The sequence below is a fragment of the Vicia villosa genome, unplaced genomic scaffold (assembly GCF_029867415.1).
Source record: "Vicia villosa cultivar HV-30 ecotype Madison, WI unplaced genomic scaffold, Vvil1.0 ctg.000645F_1_1, whole genome shotgun sequence".
NCBI classification, from domain to species: Eukaryota; Viridiplantae; Streptophyta; class Magnoliopsida; order Fabales; family Fabaceae; genus Vicia; species Vicia villosa.
The window spans coordinates 2,380-25,829 of NW_026705289.1; the positions used below are offsets into that span (position 1 = coordinate 2,380).

At 37.5% G+C, this 23,450-nt stretch overlaps 1 protein-coding gene across 1 annotated transcript; it reads left to right on the plus strand.

Annotated features, from left to right (window-relative positions):
- Nucleotides 1-21,303: 21,303 nt before the first annotated feature.
- On the plus strand, nucleotides 21,304-22,494 carry LOC131630114 (uncharacterized). The gene is made up of 3 exons (XM_058900906.1): nucleotides 21,304-21,445; nucleotides 21,632-22,140; nucleotides 22,267-22,494. Exons 1-3 carry the CDS (start codon nucleotides 21,304-21,306, stop codon nucleotides 22,492-22,494), a joined length of 879 nt encoding a protein of 292 aa, XP_058756889.1.
- The last annotated feature ends 956 nt before the right edge of the window (nucleotides 22,495-23,450 follow it).

The window sequence follows — 23,450 nt, forward strand, 5'->3', positions numbered from 1 at the left end:
ACTTATATCCCCAGCAGAGTCGCCATTTTTCTGTGGTGGTCGTTTTCTTTACCTCCCCGTTTCACTTGGGAGGACGGCACGCTAAACCCTTCACGCGAAATTTGGAAGGAGAATGCGCCCGTGGTGGGATGAATTTTGTTTCAGTTCTTCCTACGATATCACACGAACTTTCTTATTTGTCCTACGAGTAGGAAAGGGGAAAAAAGATCTCAACTAAACCCTAGGAGTTTGCTAAGTGTGGGGATTTCACCTAGACTAGAAATTCTGGAGTCCGGGAGGTCGGTTATACATAGGGAAGTGTTTAAACACCCTACATATCTGTAGTACTCTACAGGAACCTTCTCTGTGTCATTGTGATTGTGTTTATTGCTAATGATTGGGAAAGTTTCTCCTTTGTGTTAGGAGAAGGAATTGAATTGATTAAAGAAAGACAGACAGACAAACTGACTATTTTTTGGTATTTTATTAGCTTGCTGAGATTCCTTGTGAACCTCATGCCTACATATCCCTAGTGGAAGTCAGAGCTTAATGTAGTTCGGGGAACTAACTAGGGAAATTAATTATTTTTTTGGTGCCTTGCTTGAAGCTCAAGGTTGAAGCTTGGAATTAAATCTCTGTTTACAGTAAAGAGACATGAAACTATCTCTACAGAGAGGTATTTGTACTATTCTACCACAAACATTTAAAGAGTGACAGAATAACTGAATTCATTTCATTCAAGAGGGGGACCTTACTTGTGTATGTGCAAGTATACCAGTCAAATGCCTCTTAAATGAAAGAAGGATGCTCATCCAAATTAGGGAAAGTTACCACATGTCTGGGTTTTACTGCCAGCTCATGCCTTTCAAAATCCTAAATGGGAGACTTGATTAAAATTGAAATGAAACGTTTGTTTGTTTGAATGTGGTAGAGTAGTAAAAATATCTCTCTATAGAGATAAGCTATGTCTATCTACTGTATAAAAGATTTGACTTTAGCTGGCTTGTATGAGGCCCAAGCTTGAGGATTTTTGATTGATTAATTAATTATTATTGACTCTGGGAGATGACTCCACTGGGGATTAATTACAGGGTATTTTTGTGTTCTGTACAAAGCCCAGAATTGAGGCTGACTCTACTTAGGGAGACTCTATTTATGTGCCTTGTACAAAGCCCAAGGTTGTGGCTGATTGTTGAGGATAATTGAATGAATGACTCTATTTTGTGTGCCTTGTACAAAGCCCAAGGTTGTGGCTAACTCTAGCTAGGGAAAACATTATTTTCTGCCTTGTACAAAGCCCAAGGTTGTGGCGGACTCTTAAATGAATTAAGTATGGATGACTATATGGGGAAAGATCCTAAGTGTTAGGAATCTTTGACACATGAAAGATATGGTTTATCTGCCTTGTACAAAGCCCAAGGTTGTGGCTACTGAGTGATGAAGGACTCACTGGGGAGACTCTATTATCTGCCTTGTACAATGCCCAAGGTTGAGGCAGACTCTTGACAGGGGAGTTTTATTGTTTGGGTGCCTTGTATGAAGCCCAAGGTTGAGGCTAACTGTTTTTGTTGGTTTTGACTCTACTGAGGAGGTTTTATTTATTAAAAGACTGTTTTTCTTTGGAAGCTAACCCTTTCCAGGGATTTTGACTCAGCTGGTGAATTCGTCTGTTAAAAGACTGACTTTATCATGTTTTTTTGGAGGCTGACCCTTTCCAGGGGTTTTGACTTTTTTTGGGGAAATTATCTCCTAAGAGAAATGAATCTTTATTTTTTTGACATTTTTATTAATTGACTTTGGAGGCTAACCCTTTCCAGGGGTTTTTATTAAAATGAAGGAATGTGTGGAAGCTAACCCTTTCCAGGGATTTTATTGAAAAGGAGGTTGATTTTAATTGACTTTGGAGGCTAACCCTTTCCAGGGGTTTTTATTAAAATGAAGGAATGTGTGGAAGCTAACCCTTTCCAGGGATTTTGACATTTTAGACAGATGTTTGGAGGCTAACCCTTTCCAGGGGTTTTTGTTAATATGAATGGCAGAAAGATTATCTAGTGGAGACTTCTTGTTTAAAGCCCAAGATGAAGGCTGACTCAATGCTGAGGATGATCAAACATGGATCCTAGACTCTGCTAAGGAAGATTGATGAAGATAAGGGTGACAGAGACTGTCCATGTCTCTCATTCCAAAAAGTGTACTCAATGCAAAATTGAGACAAACTTAGCTTGTTTAAAGTCTGGTTTAAATTGGAAGAAACTCACCAGGGTAGGCTAAAAGGTGACTAAAGACCTGTTCCTATGTTTATAAGAAACCTGATGGGTCCTTGTATACAAGCTCAAGAGGAAGCTGGAAATGCTTTTAAGAAGCCTGTGGGTCCTTGTACAAAGCCCAAGAGGAGGCTAATCGAGGGTCCTTGTTATAGCACAAGAGAAAGCTTATGTGGTTTTGAACTTATTTTGGCTCTAAGCAAATGGGTAAGAGGTTTCACCGGGAATAATTCCTCTTTGGGTGGATGTGTCCTATTATTTGGATTCTAAGGTTTTTGCCAAGATGTTTCACCGGGAATAATTCATCTTGGGGGTTTGAACTACAGATCTCTAATTAGGAAAGAGCCTTCACCGGGAAGACATTCTCAATCCTAGGTCATATTCCTATAATATATATATAGTTTAACTGTCCTAAGGTTTATACTCAAACGCAGTTCTAAACTAATATATGCACAGTTTATATTTGACAGTAATTTAAATAAAGACTGTAAATTGAAAGCTTGTAAAGCCTAACCTGGATGGAGTGGAGGCCATTGAAGAAGTATGTACAGAGCCTCAACAGTATTTTTGTTGTTTTGTTGATAACAGTTGAATATATATGATAAACAGTTAATGGTTTTGAAAACAGAAGAAGTGAAGATGGACAAAGGTCACATAGGTATCTGAAGAGTTTCACCGGGAATAATGCCCTTCAAATACCAGAAGAATGTTTTGAAAACAGAAAGAAGATTTTGAAAATACAGTTTTGAAAACAAGCTAAGAAGAGAAGGTTTTTGGGACTTACACTCTATTAGAGGCCCAGTACTTTACAGTACTGGTGTAAAAGCAATTTGAAAATGATTTGGAATGATACAAGGTTTTGTTGTTTGAAAACCTTAACCATTTGATTTTATCAGAGATTGAAAACAATTTTGAAAATTGACAAAAAAGTCAACTTAATTAGGGTAAAAATAAAGACTTTTTAACTAATTAAGACCTACACAATTAGGGTTTTATCAAAAAAATATTTACAAATTGATTAGGTTAAAATAAAGTGATAATATATATATTTAAAGTATTTAAGAAAACACTTAAAAACATACTATTTTAAACCTAATTAAAATTCAAGAAATACATAATATTTTTATGATTTTTTTGATTATTCACAAAATAGGTATATTAAATGATAAGTGTGTGAAAAATGAAGTGAAAATAAATTAATTTGATAGGTTAAATGAATATGTGAAGTTTTGTGAGAAAATGAAAGAAATTGTGTGTAAAAAAATAGTTTTGGCCCTTGGAGGGTTTGAACCCACGCCCTCTAGGCCACACACTCAAAACAAACACCACTGAGCCAACGCGCGTGTGGTGATAGTGACTTGCCTTCATTTGGTTATGTTTCAAAACAAGTTGTAAATCCTTGAAAAATAAAAGAATCAAAAAAGTCTGGGGCGAGGGGGATTCGAACCCCAGACTTGAGGCATGATGATACTAAGGGCGTATGGGAGGCCACTAGGGCAAGTTTGTTCAGTCGTTAAGGGAACGCCTATCATTAAAAATAAAACAAACTTTGCTCAGAGATTTGAAAAATGGCGCCACCCTCCATCTTCGTCTTCAACCTCAAGCTCCATCAATTCAAATTTCTGAACTCTCTCAACTCTCAACCATTTGCAATGATGTAAACATGAAACTTGCTCTAAATTCACTCACGATTCTAAATATGTAACTAACATGAATTAATATTAACTACATCTAACTAATTTACCAGAAATCGTGAAGAACCCTAAAATTTCAAAATCAAATTAAATGACTATACTGCAAGATAAATGGATGATGATAGAGGGTTTTCAATCCTCTGATGATGCTGAACAAGATAGAATCGAGCTATTTCACAAAGAGTACTTAAATTAGAGAAGTGAGGTTCAGGAACTTACCTCTGAAAATGGAGGTCGTGAGGATGATTGAGAGCACCTGGGCTTGAATGAATGATCTCAATAGCTTCCCTGAGACTCAATGATGCTAACTTAATGCTTATTGGAGCTTGAATCCTCCTGAATTGCTCTATGGTCCTCCCTCGATTTCAGTTTCAAGTGAACATGGAGGGTGTTGATTCTTGAGTTACAGATGAGCTGCAGCCATCTGGTTAGCTTCACTATGACCTGAGGAATGTGCCTGGATGATTGGCTTGGCTCAGAACCTCCTGAATTACTCCATGGACCTCCAACTGCAAATGCTCCAAAGTGAGAGCAACAATGGTGTTCCTCCACTTACAGAAGTGATCCAGGTGCTTGGATCACCTCAAATGACCTCCCTTGAGATGTTAGAATGCTTACTTTCCAAAGATGAGCTCTGGTTTGAAGAAAACGATTCTTCTTGCCAAAGAACTTTGAAAAACAATAAGCATGAGAAGAGAAAGAGAAAGCAAGGAATTGAGTTGCTTTGGTGTGTTTTTTGAATGAGAATGAGCCCTCTATTTATAGGCAATTGGATCAGAGTAAGTGTGCATAGTGAGCTTGCTTAATGAGGTGAGTTTGGTTTCTTAGCCATGAAGAAAGTTTGAAAATATTCCAAATGCAATGATGCATTTTCGGGCTAGCTTCCCCAACCATTGATCTTGCATGATCTTAGGGAACATTTCTGATTCAGAGGAGAGTTCTAATTGGCTTAGAGCAAGATTCCTTGATGATTCACAATTTGCCATAAATTCAAAAATGCAATCATTACATAATCACATGCCTTTGTTTTTGGGAATCTTCTCTAATCCTTATGCAATGATGAATTTGAATGTATGGCATGTCTTCAGATGTATTAGAGGTCGTGTAGCATCATTTAGTGAAGCAAAATGCACAAAATTGCAAAGTTTCAAATTGTACATGACCTATAATTTCACTTCATGAGGCCAACTTTGAACAAGCATAACTCCTAGCTCAAAATGAATTTGGAGAAGGTTGAACACAATTTGGAAAGCCCTAAACATCTACTTCAAATCATTAGTTTGGAGTTTCTTCAGAATCCTTTGGCAAATTTGTGAAAAATGAGGCCAAAGTTGGAAGAAAACTAGGTTAAAACACTTAGAAAAATTTCTAAGTGTTTATGACCTAAACTTCAAAATTTCCAAAACTTCATAAATGGTTGATCTTTTGAAAAAAGTTCCTTTGTAAGATGTTGTTTTATTTTGCAAGATCTACAACTTTCATGTTGGAAGTTTTTTGAGTTGTGTAGGTGAAATTTTGAGTTCTCACCATGCCTTAAAAAACCCTAATTCCCGACTTTTCGCTCCTTGATGAATTTCTTTGAATTTCTTTGGTCAAATGACTTTGACATCCATATATTGATGATATTGACCTTTGAAAGTCATTTTTTGACCAAAAACCTTAAAAGTCAATGATGATCCTTCACAGTTGACTTTTTCCTGACAAAGTGAATTTTTTGGGCTTTTGTGTAGAAACAAGATCTTTTCCTCAAATGAATGATGTAAATGGATTATATTGAGGTAGTAGAGATTCTTGAATCATGTCTTGAGTTTTGGATTCATGCCCTGATTAAAAGTCAACTATCTTGGTGAATTAGGTCAAAAACCCTAATTGTCGACCAGAGGACAATGATGACTGTAGACTTTGAACTGAGATGTAATGTCCAGTGGATCTTGTCATATGAGTTATTTGAAGATGATTGATGTCTTTGAATGGTTCCCTGGGGCTTTTTAGGGTTTCCCAAAAGTGATCCCTGATTTTAGTCCTTGATAGGCTCAAAACCCTAGTCTGGTGACCTGAGTAAACCTGTACTCATATGACTGGATGTCTAATCAATCATAGATGAGAAAAGTGAAGTTTTTGAGTCTCATGATTGTATTAGGGACTAATCCTTGTATTGATTGATCCTTTGCCTGAGCTTTCTTGTCTTTGAGCATCCTCGATTGGATACCAGATGGAGAAGTGACTGCTCTGGGAACTTGTCTTGACCTGATGAAAAATCCTGAAGATATGCCATCTCAGGGGGGGTCAAAAATTAGGGTATGACAGTCTTGTATCTCTTATTAAGCCAACTACTGTTGATCAACCTCTGGAGGATGCTGACTGGATAATTGTAATGCAAGAAGAAATAAATCAGTTTACACGGAATGATGTCTGGGATCTTGTTCCAAGACCAAAAGGATTTAACATCATTGGAACTAAGTGGGTCTTTAGAAACAAGCTAAGCAAAAAAGGAGAAGTTGTAAGAAACAAAGCCATACTGGTTGCTCAAGGCTATAGTCAGCAAGAAGGGATTGATTATAAAGAAACCTTTGCACCAGTGGCCATGTTAGAATCTATTCGTCTATTAATTTCTTTTGCCACTCAACATAACATCACTCTATATCAGATGGATGTTAAGAGTGCCTTCTTAAATGGTTATATAGATGAGGAAGTTTATGTCCACCAACCTCCTGGTTTTGAAGACATTAAGTCTCCATGACATGTTTTTAAACTAAAGATGTCATTATACGGATTGAAGCAAGCTCCTAGAGCTTGGTATGAAAGATTAAGTTCTTTCCTTCTGGATAATGGTTTCACTAGAGGAAAAGTGGATACTACTCTCTTCTATAAAACCTTTAAAAAGGATATTTTAATTTTCCAAATATATGTTGATGATATTATCTTTGGAACATCTAATGCTACACTTGGAAAGGAGTTTGCTAAGTCTATGCAGGCTGAGTTTGAAATCAGCATGATGGGAGAACTCAAGTATTTCCTTGGGATCTAGATCAATCAAACTTCTGAAGGAACTTATGTTCATGAAACCAAGTATGTGAAAGAACTTTTGAAGAAGTTTAATCTTTCTGAAAGCAAAGAAGCAAAAACTCCTATGCATCCAACGTGTGTCCTAGGTAAGGATGAGGTAAGTAAGAAGGTAGATCAGAAGCTCTACAGAGGTATGATTGGATCTCTTCTATATCTTACTGCTTCTTGACCTGATATTTTATTCAGTGTTTGTCTGTGTGCAAGATTCCAATCAGATCCTAGAGAATCTCACTTAACAGCTGTTAAGAGAATTCTGAGGTATCTGAAAGGTACTACTAATGTTGGTTTAGTCTACAGAAGATCTGAAGAATACAACTTAGTAGGATTTTGTGATGCTGATTACGCTGGAGATAGAGTTGAAAGGAAAAGTACTTCTGGAAGTTGTCAATTACTTGGAAGTCACCTGATCTCCTGGTACAGTAAGAAGCAAGCTACAATTGCCCTTTCTACAACAGAAGAAGAATATGTTGCTGCTGCTGGGTGTAGTACACAGATGCTCTGGATGAAAAGTCAGCTAGAAGATTATCAGATATATGAGAGTAACATTCCTATCTTTTGTGATAATACTTCTGCTATTTGTTTATCTAAGAATCCTATCCTACATTCCAAAGCTAAACATATTGAGATTCAACATCATTTCATTAGGGACTATGTTCAGAAGGGTGTTCTTTCTTTAAACTTCGTTGATACAGACCATCAATGGGCTGATATCTTTACAAAACCCCTTGTTGTAGATAGGTTTAAGTTCAGTCTAAAGAATATCAGTATGGATTTATGCCCAGAATGAAAGGATGAGAAGTTCTGATATATGGATTAGATTTGAAATGATCCTTTTTATAAGAAGTTCTGATGTTCATCAGTTAGATATTCTGATTCTGTTATTACTAACGTTTCATATGTCTAAGTTGATTCAAAATTTCTTTTAAAGCAAAACAGCTATCACCAACTATTCCAGATGTTGAAGACGTGTTCACTCTATTTGGACAAGCACGCGTGCAGTTGAGGAGACGCCACCCTAGGTAACTGTACATTTAATGCATTTGATTCTATGTTTTTCTGTAATCCTGTTCATTCAGAAACATATTGTATTTCATTCCAAATTCGTGCCTATATAAACTCATTCCCATAACATTTCATCTCTTTACATTCTCTCTCTTTGTTCGTTGTTATTTTGTGTTCATCTCTCTTTTGTCTTTGCATAAACCCTAGTTACTAAACCGAATCTCAATGTGAATCAATGGCTTCATCTTCGAATGTTCAATGCAAGGTAGCTTCGCAATATCAAGTTCATCAAAAGAGATTTGCATTTACTCCTTTGAAGACTTGTTCGATTCCTGTTAATGAACTGGAGGTTCTCTGCGAAACCATGGTGGATTTTTAAAGTCTTATGGGACATGATTTCAAAACCAAAACTGCAATGTTGGTACAAGAATGGTCTAACTACTTTGAGAGGTTGATTGGACCAGTTTATCCTTTGTTGGTTAAGGATTTCTGGACGCATGCTACGGTTACTCCAACTGCTATCATCTCTTTCGTGCTAAGGCATGAAGTTGTTATAACTGAGAAATTGATAAGGAAGTTGTATGGTCTTGATGGTTTGAATGGAGTCACTGGTGCTCTTCATGGAAGACTTGATTGGGAGAAAGTTGATCGAGAGTTGTTCTCTTCTGGTATTGCATCTCCATTCAACAATGCCTTGAAGCCTTCCTATAGAGTATGGGATGAGATCATTCTGGGATCTCTCTATCATAGGAAACAATCAAGCGCTGCTACCTATGTTAATCAGGATCAGAAGTACATAATATTCTGCATTGAAAAAGGAATGAGAGTCAATTTACCACACATTTTTTTTCAACATCTGAAGACTAACATTGAAGAATCAAGTGATGAAGAACGTCAGAAGAACCCCAACCTCAAAAGGAATACTATCCCTCTTGGAAGATTGATTTCAGATATTCTGATTGAGAGTGGGTTGATAGAAGTTCTGAGAACAACTGACCCTTCTAAGAACTTGACAGCTATCCAAGGAGTTATTCTGAATGCTCATTCTCTAAAAAGGATGTAGCTAATTAAATAAGTGACCACTCCTCCAAAGTTATTTCCAAAAATTCTGACACGAAGAACTCATGTTGTGAGTTTCTCTCACATTTTCAAAGAGGAGCTAGACAAATATGTCAAACGCTATCTGAAGTCATGCGTTAAAGCTCAAACTTCTGTTGATCCTGCGTGGATTCGAGGAAGAACTCTTCCATCTCTGGATGAGTTAAGAAGGAAAGAAAAGAAGAAGAAAGAAAAGAAATTGAAGAGAAAGGTCACAGAAGCAGGACCTGATGCTAAGCCAGCAAAGAAGCAGAAGAACCCCTTAGATTATCTCAAAGTACAATCTGATGAATACCTTGAAAAGCGCATTCATAAAGCTTTTCTTGCAGATTCTTTTGTAACTCCATCCTCTTCTTCAACCATAAACAGAAACCAACCACTTCCTTCTACACCTATTCTGAACCCTCAACCACTAAATTCTATCCCCCAAACTCCTTTTGAAAATTTTCTTTCATCCACCTCCAGCACAGATTCTTTATCTTCTTTAACCTCTTCCATCACCAATGCTTTGCTATCCACAGAATCTAAACCTTACTGTCTTCTTTACCCTGACTATCGTTTCACCTTCAATCCTCCTGAACTATCAATTGGTGTTAGTTATTACATGCTAATGGATAAGGTAAGAATAGGGTTGGATACTCTGAGAGCTGCTTATGACTCCAATTTGGATCATGCTGCTTCTAGAGCATTGTGGAGAATCTTTGAGAAGGACATTCAGAATGATATTCTGAACATCCAGAAGAGATGCTTGGCTGCTGCACCTGAATCTTCTGGTTACTTTTTGGATTTAGATGAGGGTAAGTACTATCATTCCATCAGAAACTGGATATCTCTTGAGGAGAAAAAATTTGTTGATGAGCTCGAGGAAGTGCATCCACTTGCTATGGTTGTGTGGAAGCCCCATTATAGTGTTTTGACTGGAGACTTTTAGTCGATATTCAACTTGTTAAGGGAGAATCCCTCTGCTAAGGCACCAAATATGGTATATCCAGAAGTTGAATACCCTTCAGATCCTTCTGCTCCTACACCTCCAAAGAATTTGACTGAAATTCTTAAGGCTTTAGAAACTTCAAAAGCTGAACTTCCTTCGCCAGTGTTTGCTGAAGATGCTTCTGAATTAGAAGCTGAAGCTGGAAACCAAGATTCTATAACTCAAGATGCTGAGAATCATCCTGCTATGCAACCTCCTTTACAGGAAAATCAAGCTGATGTTCTCATGATTGATGCTGCTGCTGAGACTCCTCTTCTAGAAAATAGCGTTGATGCTTCTTCTGCTGGATCTTCTGTTCTGATGAAGACTATGAAGGTTCTTCAATAGAATGAAGTTGATCTTGCTTCTTGTCTGGACAAGCATGAGGAAACTCACAATGAGTTCAGATCTTTTATGAAGACGCAGACCGAAAGCACTGTCGAGATTCAAAACCTTATGGCCAAGATAGTTTCTAAGCTAGGCTAGTCGTAATGTGTCTTGGTCTTAGTTGTTTTCTTGTTTCTTGCATCTATTTCTTGCATCTGCTTCTATTCTTTTGTACCTTCTGATATTTTGTTGAATCAATGAAATATTATCTTCTTCACTAGATGTTGTTTTATCATCTGAATCTTTTAAATGCTTTTTGATGTTATGACAAAAAGGGGGAGAAACATGATAATTGATTTGGTTTATTATATCAGTTGCTGGGATTAAGTCTCAACATTCCTAACATTATTTGCAAGTTTTATGTCTTTGAGATTTTTTGCAAGACTGAAGATATTCTGAAAAAAAAGCTCAACATGAGAAGCAAATACATGGGGAAATGCAATTCTATAAAGAAGCATGTCTTGGAAAGTTGAAGCAAGCTTAGTGCTGTGAAGCTTCAAGATCAGAAGCAAGAAGAATGTTCTGATATTCTTGTGGCAGAATATGCTCTGATACATTTTCTTCTCTCATATGCTCTGATTCATGCTATTCTTTTTAAGAATCTATCAAAGTTTGCTCTGATACATGTTCTTTCTTTAAAGAATGCTCTGAATCATTCATGCTCTGATTACTTTTATCTAGTTTGTTCTGAAACATTTCAGGATGAAAAGATGCTCTAATACATTCAAGAATGTTCTGATTCAATCAAGCATGCTATGAATCAAGAAGAAATTCAAAGCTCTGAAGCTGTCCTATGGAAGCAACTAGCAGAAGCTCTGAATGTTCTGAAGTTCTAGGCAAAGTGAACGTCTCTACCGAAATGGAAAATACTCAGGGAAGTCTTTTATTTATAAATTCTTCTAGTATTTATTTCAGGGGGAGATTGTTAATCTCAGGGGGAGACATATTCACACACTTTGATTATATGCTTATGCTATATCTGTGTAATTGTCTTTGGTCATCTGATTTTCTGATTGCAAATTCATATCAATTATAAATGTTTTTGTCATCATCAAAAATGCGGATTTTGTTAGAACAAGATTTGTTCTGATCAATATTCTTAGTTCTGATGATAACAATGTATATGAATTTTGTATAAGACAATGTGGTACTCTAATCCTTTACATTTTCCATTTCAGGAATTATATAAGGAGTACGCACAATTCAGCGCTAGAATCACTGACTCAGAAAGTTCAAGAATGCAACATCAGAACATGCTCTCACAAGACATCAGAAGATGGTCTAACAGAATCAGAACATGGTCTATGAAGCATCAGAAGAACATGATTTCAGAAGCAGAAGCACTAAAGTTCTTATGGTATCACGCTCAAGCACATCAAAGTCAGAAGACAAGAAGATGCTCTGCACCAAGCTGTTTGACTCTGATTATTCAAACGTTGTATCTACAAAGATCAGATCAGAAGCAAGTACAAGATGACAGGCTACGCTGACTGACAAAAGGAACGTTAGAAGCTACAAAAGGCAAAGTCAGTAGAAGCGGTAAAAGCAAGGCTCGAGGTAGTTGACAAAAGAGTGAAACATTAAATGCAGAGCTGTACGGAACACGCAACGCATTAAATGCTCCCAACGGTCATCTTCTCAAACGCCTATAAATAGAAGTTCTGATGAGAAGCTGAAATAGAACTCTTGCGCAAAGATACAGAAACGCTGTCAAATTCAAAAGCTCTCAAACTTCATCTTCAACCTCACTTCACTTGTAATATCTTAGTGAGATTTAAGCTTAGAACTTAAGAGAAATATCACAGTTGTGATTATAGCTTTTTAAGAAGCATTTGAATACTCTTGTAAACATTTATTTTACATTGATTTGTAAAAGGTTCCTAGAGTGATCAAGTTGTGATCAGTAGACTCTAGAAGACTTAGAAGTTTCTAAGTGGTGTATTCCTAGAGTGATCAAGTTGTGATCAGAATACTCTAGAAGACTTAGAGGGTATCTAAGTGGAAAACCATTGTAATCAAGACTGATTAGTGGATTAAATCCTCAGTTGAGGTAAATCATTCTAAAGGGGTGGACTGGAGTAGTTTCGTTAACAATGAACCAGGATAAAAATAATTGTGTTATTTGTTTTTATCTTAAGTGTTTTTAATGTCACACTTATTCAACCCCCCCCCCCCCCCCCTTTCTAAGTGTTTTTCTATCCTTCAGATTTTTCCGCAGGTTCATCTTCCTCCATAGCCATAATTGAGAACCTGCGAAATCACAAACAAATGCAAACCAAAGCTGCCCAGATCACCTTATTAAGGTGCTACGAATTCATTGGAACGATTAGTTTTCAAGAATAAGCATTGTAGCTACAAAAACGAACCAACATGAACCTTATGCCCTAGCCATGGCAACCTTCGATTTAAGCCCCTAAACTCATGAACGGCCAGCCAAAACATCCCTTAAGTCTTGAATTGATTACGACCTTTCTGGTTGTGCACGTCATCAGTTATATGAGGTTCCTCAGGTGAATTGAAATTAATGATCTTGTCATCGATTAAGTCTTGAATCTTGTGCTTCAATGGTCCACAATTCTCGGTATCATGGCCAGGACTGTTCGAATGATAAGCACATCTCGCATGATACTTGTACCTGTGATGTTTTTTTTACCTCCCCGTTTCGCTTGGGAGGACGGCACGCTAAACCCTTCACGCGAAATTTGGAAAGAGAGAAGCAGCCTTGTGGGATGAATTTTGTTTCAATTCTTCCTACGATAGCACACGAACTTTTTAATTATCCTACGAGGAGGAAGGGGAAAAAGATCTCAAATAAACCCTATGATTTTGCTAAGTGTGGGGATTCACCTAGACTAGAAATTCTGGAGTCTGGGAGGTCGATTATACATAGGCAAGGTTTTAAGCACCCTACATATCCGTAGTACTCTACGGGAACCTTCTCTGTGTCTATGTGTTTGTGTTTGCTTGTTGATTGGGAAAGTTTCTCCTTTGTGTTAGGAGAGGGAATTGAATTGAATTGAAAGATAGACTGTTTTTGGTTTTTTGATTAGCTCGCTGAGATTCCTTGTGAATCTCATGCCTACATATCCCTAATGGAAGTCAGAGCTTTTTGTAGTTCGGGGAACTAATTAGGGAAATTAATTATTTTTGGGTGCCTTGCTTGAAGCTCAAGGTTGATGCTTGAATTAAATCTCGGTTTATAGTAAAGAGACATGAAGTCATCTTTACAGAGAGGTATTTCTACTATTCCACCACAAACATTAAAAGTGACAGAAAAGATGAGTTCATTTCATTAAGAGAGGGACCTTACTTGGATGTACAAGAATACCAGTCACATGTCTCTTAAATGAAAGAAGGATTCTCAACCAAATTAGGGAAAGTTACACAAGCCTGGGGATACGTGCTAGAGCATATCTTTCAAAATCCTAAATGGGAGAATGTTAAAAATTAAAATGTAAATGTTTGTTTGTTTGTTTGAATGTGGTGAGATAGGAGAAATATCTCTCTATAGAGATAAGCTATGTCTATCTACTGTTTGAAAGATTTGATTTTTAGATGGTTTGTATGAGGCCCAAGCTTGAGGCTTAAAAGGTTTTTTTTATTGACTCTGGGAGATGACTCTACTAGGAATTGACTTTGTCTTAAGGAAATTTGTGTTCTGTACAAAGCCCAGAATTGAGGCTGACTCTAGTTGGAGAGTGTTTATTTTGTTTTTTAATTGAAAAGTTTATTTAGTGTTCTGTACAAAGCCTAGAATTGAGGGTGACTCTACCTAGGGAGACTCTATTTTGTGCCTTGAACAAAGCCCAAGGTTGTGGCTGACTGTTGAGGAAATGATATTTATCTGCCTTGTACAAAGCCCAAGGTCGTGGCTACTTGATGGGGAAGGACTCACTAGGGAGACTCTATTATCTGCCTTGTACAAAGCCCAAGGTTGTGGCTAACTCTGGATAGGAGAATACCTATGAGTAAGGTTTTTGACTCTAAAGGGAGTATCTGCCTTGTACAAAGCCCAAGGTTGTGGCTGACTCTTAAATGGGGAAAGATCTACCAGTGTGGGATCTTTTCACTCAGAGGGGACTTTTGACTCTACTGAGGATTACTATGTTGTTTTTAAAGACTAAAGGTTGACCCTTCTGGGGTTTGTGCTTTTTTAAAAGCAGGGATTGATGAATGAAAGACCCAGGTTTGAAGATTGACTCTATTGGGGAATTTGTTTGAGTAATTGACCTAGACTCTATTGGAGAGTTTTGAAGGTTTGAAAGATGGTTTTGGAAGCTAACCCTTTCCAGGGAATTTGGATTTGAATGACTGATTTTGGAGGCTGACCCTTTCCAGGGGTTTACTCAGATGGAGAGTTTATCTTTTGAAAGTTGAGTATTTGGAGGCTGACCCTTTCTAGGGGTTTTTGACTTATGAAGATTGATGTGGAAGCTAACCCTTTCCAGGGATTTTGGATTTTTAAAGGAGTGTTTATGGAGGCTAACCCTTTCCAGGGATTTTTGTTAAAATGGAGGAATGATGGAGGCTAACCCTTTCCAGGGAATTTGGATTTGATGTTTTAGACTTCTTGTTTAAAGCCCAAGATTAAGGCTGACTCTGACTGAGGGTTGACAGATGTGGAACCTAGACTCTGCTATGGAGGAAAATTATTGGAGATTGAGAATAAAGGTGACAGAGACTGTCCATGTCTCTCATTCCAAAAGGTGAACTCAATACTGAGATTGAGACATTCTTAGCTTGTTTAAAGTCTAGTTTGAAGAGTAGAAGAAACTCACCAGGGTAGGCTTAAAGGTGACTAAAGACTTGTTCCTATGTTTATAAGAAACCTGATGGGTCCTTGTATACAAGCTCAGGAGAAAGCTGGGAATATGCTTTTAAGAAGCATGTGGGATCTTGTATTGTAAGCACAAGAGAAAGCTATGTGGTTTTGAACTTATTTTGGCCTTAAGCAAATGGGTAAGAGGTTTCACCGGGAATAATTCCTATTGGGTGGATGTGCCCTATTTTTGTTCTAAGGCTTTTTCAAGATGTTTCACCGGGAATAATTCATCTTGAGGTTTAAACTAAGGAAATCTAATTAGGAAATAGCCTTCACCGGGAAGACATTCTCAATCCTAGGCCATAGTCCTATAATATATATAGTTTATTTGTTTTAAGGTTGTACTCAGACGTAGTTCTAAACAATATATATATATATATATATATATATATATATATACAAAGTTTATATTTGACAGAAATTTAAATGAAAGCTTGTAAATTGAAAGCTATAAAGCCTAACCTGGATGAAGAGGAGACCTTTGAAGATGTATGTACAAAGCTTTACCATAAGCTTGGTTGTTTATTGATAACAGTTGAATGTTTATTGGAAACAGTTGAATATTTTATTGAAAACAATTGAAATGTTTTTGTTTTGAAAAACAGAAGAAGTGAGGATGGACACTAGGTCTCATAGGTATCTGAAGAGTTTCACCGGGAATAATGCCCTTCAAATACCAGAAGAATGTTTTGAAAACAGATGAGAAGATTTTGTTAAGAAATACAGTTTTGAAAAAAACAAACTATGAAAAGAAAAGGGTGTTGGGTCTTACACTCTATTATAGGCCCACTGGAATTGATTTCTTATTTATGAAAAACAGTTGGAAATGATTTGCTGGATATAAGGTTTTGTTGAATGAAAAACTTAGTCGTTTGTTTGATCGAAGTTGAAAACAGTTTAAGTTTTGACAAAAGTCAATTTAATTAGGGTAAAGACAAAGCCGATACCTAATTAAGACCTAAATTATTAGGGTTTTATCACAAAAATACTTATGAAATGATTAGGTTTTGAAACTTAAAAGAAAAACTATATTTTAAAGTATTAAAACATACTTAAAACATGTGATTTTAAACCTAATTAAAATATATTAAAATAATATATTTTTTGTGATTTTTTTGGATATTTTCAAAATAGATATATTAAATGAGAAGTGTGTGAAAAATCAAGTGAAAATAAATTAATTTGATAGGTGAATTAATTAGATAAGGTTGTGAAGAAAATTAAATGGGAAATTGGTAAAAAATTGGTTGTCTCTCTACCAAGGCTTGAACTCACGCCCTTGAAGTCACCACCACAAAACAAAACCAACAGAGCCACACGCGTGGCTTGTAAAGGGAAGGACTTTGTTTGGATATATGTTAAACAAGCGTGATAAAAATGGGAAAAAAATAACAAAAGGTCTGAGGGGGGGATCGAACCCTAGACCTTGTGGCAAGAGAGAGTGGAAGCGCATGTGACCAAGTGAGCTAAACGATGTATTCGTTTATAACACACTTCCAATTAATTATATTTTATACTCACCACTGAGAATAAAAAAATGGCGCCACCCACCATCTTCGTCTTCAACCTCAAGCTCTCGATTTTTGAATTTATGAACTTGCTCATTTCTTAACCAAACAGGATGATGTAACATGAATTTCACTCTAAATTTCCTCACGAATCCAGATATGTAACTAACATAAATTTATATTCACTACATCTACTGCATTAACTAAAATACATGAAGAACCCTAGAATTTAAAAACAAAATTAAATGATGATGCTGAAGAATAAATGAATGATGATAGAGGGTTTTCAATCCTCTGATGATGCTGAATGAACTGTTATCGAGATATATTGCAAAGAGTACTTAAATAAGAGTGTTAGAGTTTGAAAAAATACCTCTGAAAATGGAGGTCGATGGCTATGGTGGATAGCATCTGGGTATGGATGAATGATCACAAAAGCTTCCTGGGGACTCAGTGATGCTAATTGAATGCTTATTGCTATTTGAATGCTTCAGAATTGCCCTACTCGTCACCATCTATTTGAGCTTCAAGTGAACATGGAGGTTGGTGATTATGTGGTTACAGATGTGCTGCAGGCATCTGAATAGCTTCACTACACCCCTAGGAACATGTTGATGTGCTTAGATTTGTTTGACACCCTCTGAATTGTTCTACAGACCTCCAACTGCTTGAGCTCCAAAATGAAAGTGAAGATGACGTTCTTGCACTTCCAGAAGTGTTCCAAGTGCTTGGATCACTTCCAATGAACCTCCTTGAGATGTTAGAAGGCTTACTTTCAACAGAAAAGCTCTAGTTTGAAGAATTCGATTCTTCTTGCCAAAGAACTCTTGAAAACCATAAGCATTAAGGAGAGAAAGAGAAAGCAAGAATTGGAGTAGCTTTGGTGTGTCTAATACTGACGTATCCAATCTTATTTATAGGCAAATGATGCAGAGTAGTTTGGGAGAGTAAGTTTGCTTAGTGAGGTAGTTTGGGTTTCTTGTCCATGAAGAAATTTCAAAGAATCTCAAAATGCAATGATGGCATTTTCGAGCTAGCTCCCCATCCATTGATCCCTTCTGATCTTAGGGGACAATTCTGATGTGTAGAGCTCTCTAATTGGCTTAGAGAAGATTCTAATTGATGAATCACCTATTTCCATAAATTCCTAAATGTAATGATTACATAATCACATGGCTTTGGTTTTTGGATGTTTTGGAATCTTGATGCAAATGATTCTCTCCAATCTCTTTTGATATATTTGAACTGTAAATGTACCAATTAGTGTAGGCCTTTGCACAAAAATGACCAAAACCAAAGTTGGTCATGAGTTGTAATTCCACTCCATAGGCCTAACTTTGAACAAGCATAAATCTTAGCTCAAAATGAATTTGGAGAAGGTTGAGCACAATTTGGAAAGCCCTTAACATGTACTTCAATTTATTAGCTTGAAGTTTCTTCAATATCATTTGGAAAATTTGTGTAAAATGGGCTTAAAGTTTGAAGACAACTAGGGTTTCTTTGCTAGTTTCATGAAGGCAGTCATTTTGAAGCTCCATATCTCTTCAATGGTTGATATCTAGCCAAAAAATCATATGTGACAAAGTTGCTCATTAGATTAAAATCTATAACTTTGATTTTGGAAGTTTTTTTTTAGTTTGTACTTGAAATTTTGAGATATTCCCTTCCAAAGTTTTGAAAAAAAGACCTTTAAACACTTAGAAAAATTTCTAAGTATGAAAAGTCAATCTTTGACTTTTTTATTCTTGATTAATTTTCTTGATTTTTCTTGATCAAATGACTTCAATAATCATATATTGATGATATTGGTCCTTAAAAGTCATGTTTTGATCCAAAACCCTAAAAGTCAAAGGTGATCTTGTACAGTTGACTTTTTCCAAATAAAGTGAAATCTTTGACTTTTATGATGAATCAAGCTCTCCTCCTCAAATGAATGATATGAATGGAACATATTGAGGTAATAGAAGTTATTGAGCCATGTTTTGAGTTGTGGAGCCATGTCCTGATTAAAAGTCAACTGTCTAGGTGAATTAGGTCAAAAACCCTAATTTGTAGGTCAAATGAAATTGATGAATGTGGATCTTGAATTGAAGTACAATTCCCACTGGATACTGTCATAGGGATAATTTGAGGATGATTTAACACTTTGAGTGATGCCCTGGAGCTTTTTAAGGTTTCCCAAATGTGGTCCCTGATTTTAGTCCTTGATGGGCTCAAAACCCTAGTTTGGTGACCTGAGCAAGCCTGAGTCTTGATGACTGGTATCTAATCAATCATAAATGGATAAATGAATCATTTGAGTCCTATTATTGTATTAGAGATCATTTTCTTATTGATTGATCCTTTTCCCGGGCTTCTTTGTTCTTGAATACCCTCGATTGAGTACCAGGTGAACAAATGAATGCTCAGGGTACTTGTCTTGAGTTGGTGAAATGTCTGGTGGTGTGACATCTTAGGGGGGGTCAAAATCAGGGTATGACAGATGCCCCTATTTTAGTTTCTTTCATCTGGAGGAAGAATGATTGACATCTTGATCTCTTCTGAGTGAAAGCGACTTGAATACCAAAAAATGCCCAAATTTTGGGCGTTCCTGAGATGTTGCAGTGATAATGAAATGCTCGTGCAGTACTTGATCCTGTTGTCACACTCGGAGGGGGATAGGGAGACAACCTCCCCTCGTTTCGGATGTCTAAATCTCGAAACTGGTCTCAGTTGTGATAACCTCCCCTCGTTTCGGATGTCTAAATCGCGAAACTAGTCTCAGTTATAATAATGTAAACAACCTCCCCTCGTTTCGGATGTCTAAATCTCGAAACTGGTCTCAGTTGTGATAACCTCCCCTCGTTTAGGATGTCTAAATCGTGAAACTGGTCTCAATTATAATAATGTAAACAACCTCCCATCGTTTCTGATGTCTAAATCTCGAAACTGGTCTCAGTTGTAATTTTGGACGATATTCTAGATAAAGAGAAAATCTCCAAAAGTCTGTTTCCTCATCAAACTTCTCACCAATATTTGTTGGAGAGATACCATTTGACAGTTAATTAGAAACTCTATCATACTTTCCTTCAATGCAATGTCTTTGAAGGAATACCATATGATCGTGCGTCCTTTTGAGGAGCTAATGACTTTGTTTGAAAGTGGACGAACTGTCTTCGGGAAGAAAACTACCATTCATTGACTTATGCTGGGGAGTTAACAAACTGTTCTCCAGGGGAAAAACTTCCATTCGTCAACTCTTTGGGGATGATCACCATGGAAGTAGACAAACTGTTTTTTGAAAAGAAATTGCTATTCGTCGAATCCTTGGGGATTAAACAATAGACAAACTGTCTTTCTAAAGAAGGACTGCCATTTGTCATTTGCTAGGGGAACAAAAAGTGAACAAACTGTATTCTTGAGGAAAACTGCCATTTATTGACTCTAGCTGAGAAATCCTTAAGCGAAACGAACTATCTTCTCAAAGAAGACTACCATTCGCTTCCTCGTTGGGGAATTCTTGGAGGTGAACAAACCATCTTTTGGAGGAAGACTGCCATTTGCCGACTCCATGGAAAAATCCAAAAGTGGACAAACTATCTCCTTGAAGATGATTACCATTTGTCAATCTGCTTTGGAGAATCTTGGCTGGGGAATCCTAAAAGTGAACAAACTATCTTCTTAAGGAAGAAAGTTGTTTGTCGGTCTCGCGAAGGGAGTAACAACAAAAGTGATCAAATTATCTCCTTGAAGGAGATCACCATTTGCTGACTTGCTGGGGATTTCCAAAAGTAAACAAACTATCTTCCCGAGGAAGACTACCATTTGCTATCCTTCTTGGGGAAATTCTGGTGTATGAACCGTCTTCATGAAGAAGATTGCCCTTTGTCGACTCACCGGGGAAACCCGAATTGAGGTCCAATTGACTCGGGCAATAGATGGAACATAGCCTAATTAGACAATGCTGACTATGCAGACATATGACATGATGCGTGAAGCATGCATGAATGCTATGACGATTATAAAAATGTAAAGTGAATGTGAATAGAATTGCAGGTTCCGTTGATTGCGATCATGAGACCCACGACCAGCTGAGACTCGAATGGGATACCATTGTTGGCATGTAATTGCAACGATGATGGTGTTTCAGGAGAATTGTTAACGCTGGAGACCTTTTGACCTACCCTGACCTAGATTCACCTGTGAGTGGGGAGGGATATACATGACAGGTACCGTTGGTGACTATTCTGCTCTGTTGGTGACTATTGTTCTTATGGATGTGTGGCACCTATGCCGGACCTTTGACCTTATGACATTCGATTCTGCTCAGAGGCAACACAACAACTCTCTCATATTGGGGGAATCTCCATTGCATCATTTTCATCATGGCATATTTATTTTCAAAAAAAAAAAAGAGAAAGAAAAGATGTAATAAAAAAAAAAGAAGAAAAAAAAAGAAAAAAGGAAAAATAGTATTATTTCTCATATGCATGCCATTTTTCAGGGTATCTGAGGTTATTACTTTTCATCCAGGATGGCTAACAACGTGACCGCTACCAGAGAAACTACAAGGCGTACTCACACTTACAGTTTCCATCGTGAGGGCATGACTCAGTTGGGACAGTTGGGTGGATTGATTACTGGTCACAATAAAACAGTGTTCACTGAGAATTATGGCAACATCTTGACTCTTTTGTACTCACATGTCGATGAATGGGCTTTATCTACTCTTCTCAAGTTCTATGATCCTGACTTGCGTTGTTTCACCTTCTCAGGCTATCAGTTGGCTCCCACTCTCGAGGAGTACTCTCACTTTCTCAATATCAAGATTCAACACAAGGTTCCTTTCGTTTGTGTCCCAGAGAAGCCTGATTTGGACTACATTGCCAACGCTCTTTATTTGAGCATAGGAGACGTTCATGGAAATTGGAAGAAGAATGGTAACACTCATGGTTTCTACATGAGTTTCTTGATTGAAAAGGCCCAAGAGTCGGCTAACAAAAAGATGTGGGAAGCCTTCAACGCCCTTCTGGCCGTTCTGATCTATGGGATCGTGATGTTCCCTAACATTCACAAGTTCGTTGATCTGGCCGCTATATGTCTTTTTGTTGATAAGAATCCGGTCCCTACTTTGCTAGCCGATACGTACTATTCCGTTCACTCTCGATATGGGAAAGGAGGAGCCATAAGAAATTGTTTGCCGTTGTTATACACCTGGTTTAAGTCCCACCTACCTACAAGTGGTCCTTTCGTTACTTCTACTAAGAAATGGCCTCAAAGGATCATGGGGCTTACCGGAAATGACATTGTCTGGTGTCCTACTGGAATGGACGTGGAGAAAGTTATAACTAGCTGTGGTACTTTTGACAACGTTCCTCTCATATGAACAAAAGGTGTTATCAATTATAATCCTAAGCTAGCGCTGCGTCAGTTGGGTTTTGCACTTGAAGACAAGCCTTTGGACAAAGAGATATTCGAATCCGTTTGCTTTAAAAAGGGAACTGATCCAAAGGGTCTAGAAAAAGTGAGGAGTGCCTGGAATAGCATCCATACAAATGATCAGATTTCTCTAGGTGAAAAGAACGCCGTTGTCAAACAAGCCTACACAGATTGGGTTGAAGATAGAGTTAAAGATCGCCTGTTGCCTTTCCCGAAGGTTAACCCATTGTACGAGCAACCACCTAAGATTCCAATTGCCACTGTGCCTGCGGAGAATCGTATCTAGGTAGATATGGAAAGCACCCAATTGCACGAAAAGAAGTCGGATGCGCAACCGAAACATTGTCTTGTGGACCAGAAAAGGGTTGAGTTGACACACGAAGCCAAAATGCTGAAGGGAGGATCTTCTAGAGTTCAAAAGAGGGCTAGAACGGAAAAAGGTGAAAGAGATACTACTGTTATTGTCGAGGATCACCAGAAGATCCTAAAAAGGGCCATGAAAGAGGCAGAAGAGAAACTCAAGCGAGAGTACCGAGAAGACTTGAAAGCTTATAAGCTCAAGATAGAAAGGGATGCTAGAGTTGAAGTGAAGAATCTGAAAAAGAAACTGGAAGAAGAGACCACTCAAAGAATGGCAGTTGAGACTCAACTGAAAGGAAGTCACCTCCGTAATACTCGACTAACAAAAGAAAATGTCAAGCTCAGAGATCGAATGATGGGTATGGAGGACGTATCTGAGAAGGATTATCTCCCAGAATGCAAAGGATGTGACGAACTCAGGGAGTGCTGCAAGAAGCTGGATGGGCATTTGTTTCGCAAAGATGAGGTGATTCAAAGCCTTCTTAAAGGAAGAGATCGAGAAGCAACCAAGAAACTGTTTGATGAAACTAAGAAGTGGAGCGACGAGCACTTCAGACAAGGAGGGCCTCTGTTTTACATTCAGATGGATTGATGTTTGAGTCTGTGTGTCTCGACCACCACCAGACTTGTTGGATGGGGTCCTTTATTTTTCTTTGTTGAACTACCTTGTTGATGTATGGTCTCGCCCAAGTTTAAATTTCTGTTATGAATGAAAAAGAACTATGTCCTCTGTTTCTCTTAATGCTTGTCCTCTATCACGTTGTTAGCTATTCTATATCGATATTGAAATCTTGGATACTCTGAAAATGGCACATCACGTCATACGCACACATGCACTCATACATTCACATTATCACATTGCATTTTTCAGGTTATTGTACA

What these genes read in the sequence shown, in the direction of transcription:
- LOC131630114 (XM_058900906.1), top strand. Translation starts at nt 21,304, where the DNA reads ATGGCTAACAACGTGACCGCTACCAGAGAAACTACAAGGCGTACTCAC. An exon ending in AGTGTTCACTGAGAATTATG is followed by an intron (nt 21,446 to 21,631) that starts GCAACATCTTGA and finishes TTTGTGTCCCAG; the next exon opens with AGAAGCCTGATTTGGACTAC. An exon ending in GCTGTGGTACTTTTGACAAC is followed by an intron (nt 22,141 to 22,266) that starts GTTCCTCTCATA and finishes TGCTTTAAAAAG; the next exon opens with GGAACTGATCCAAAGGGTCT.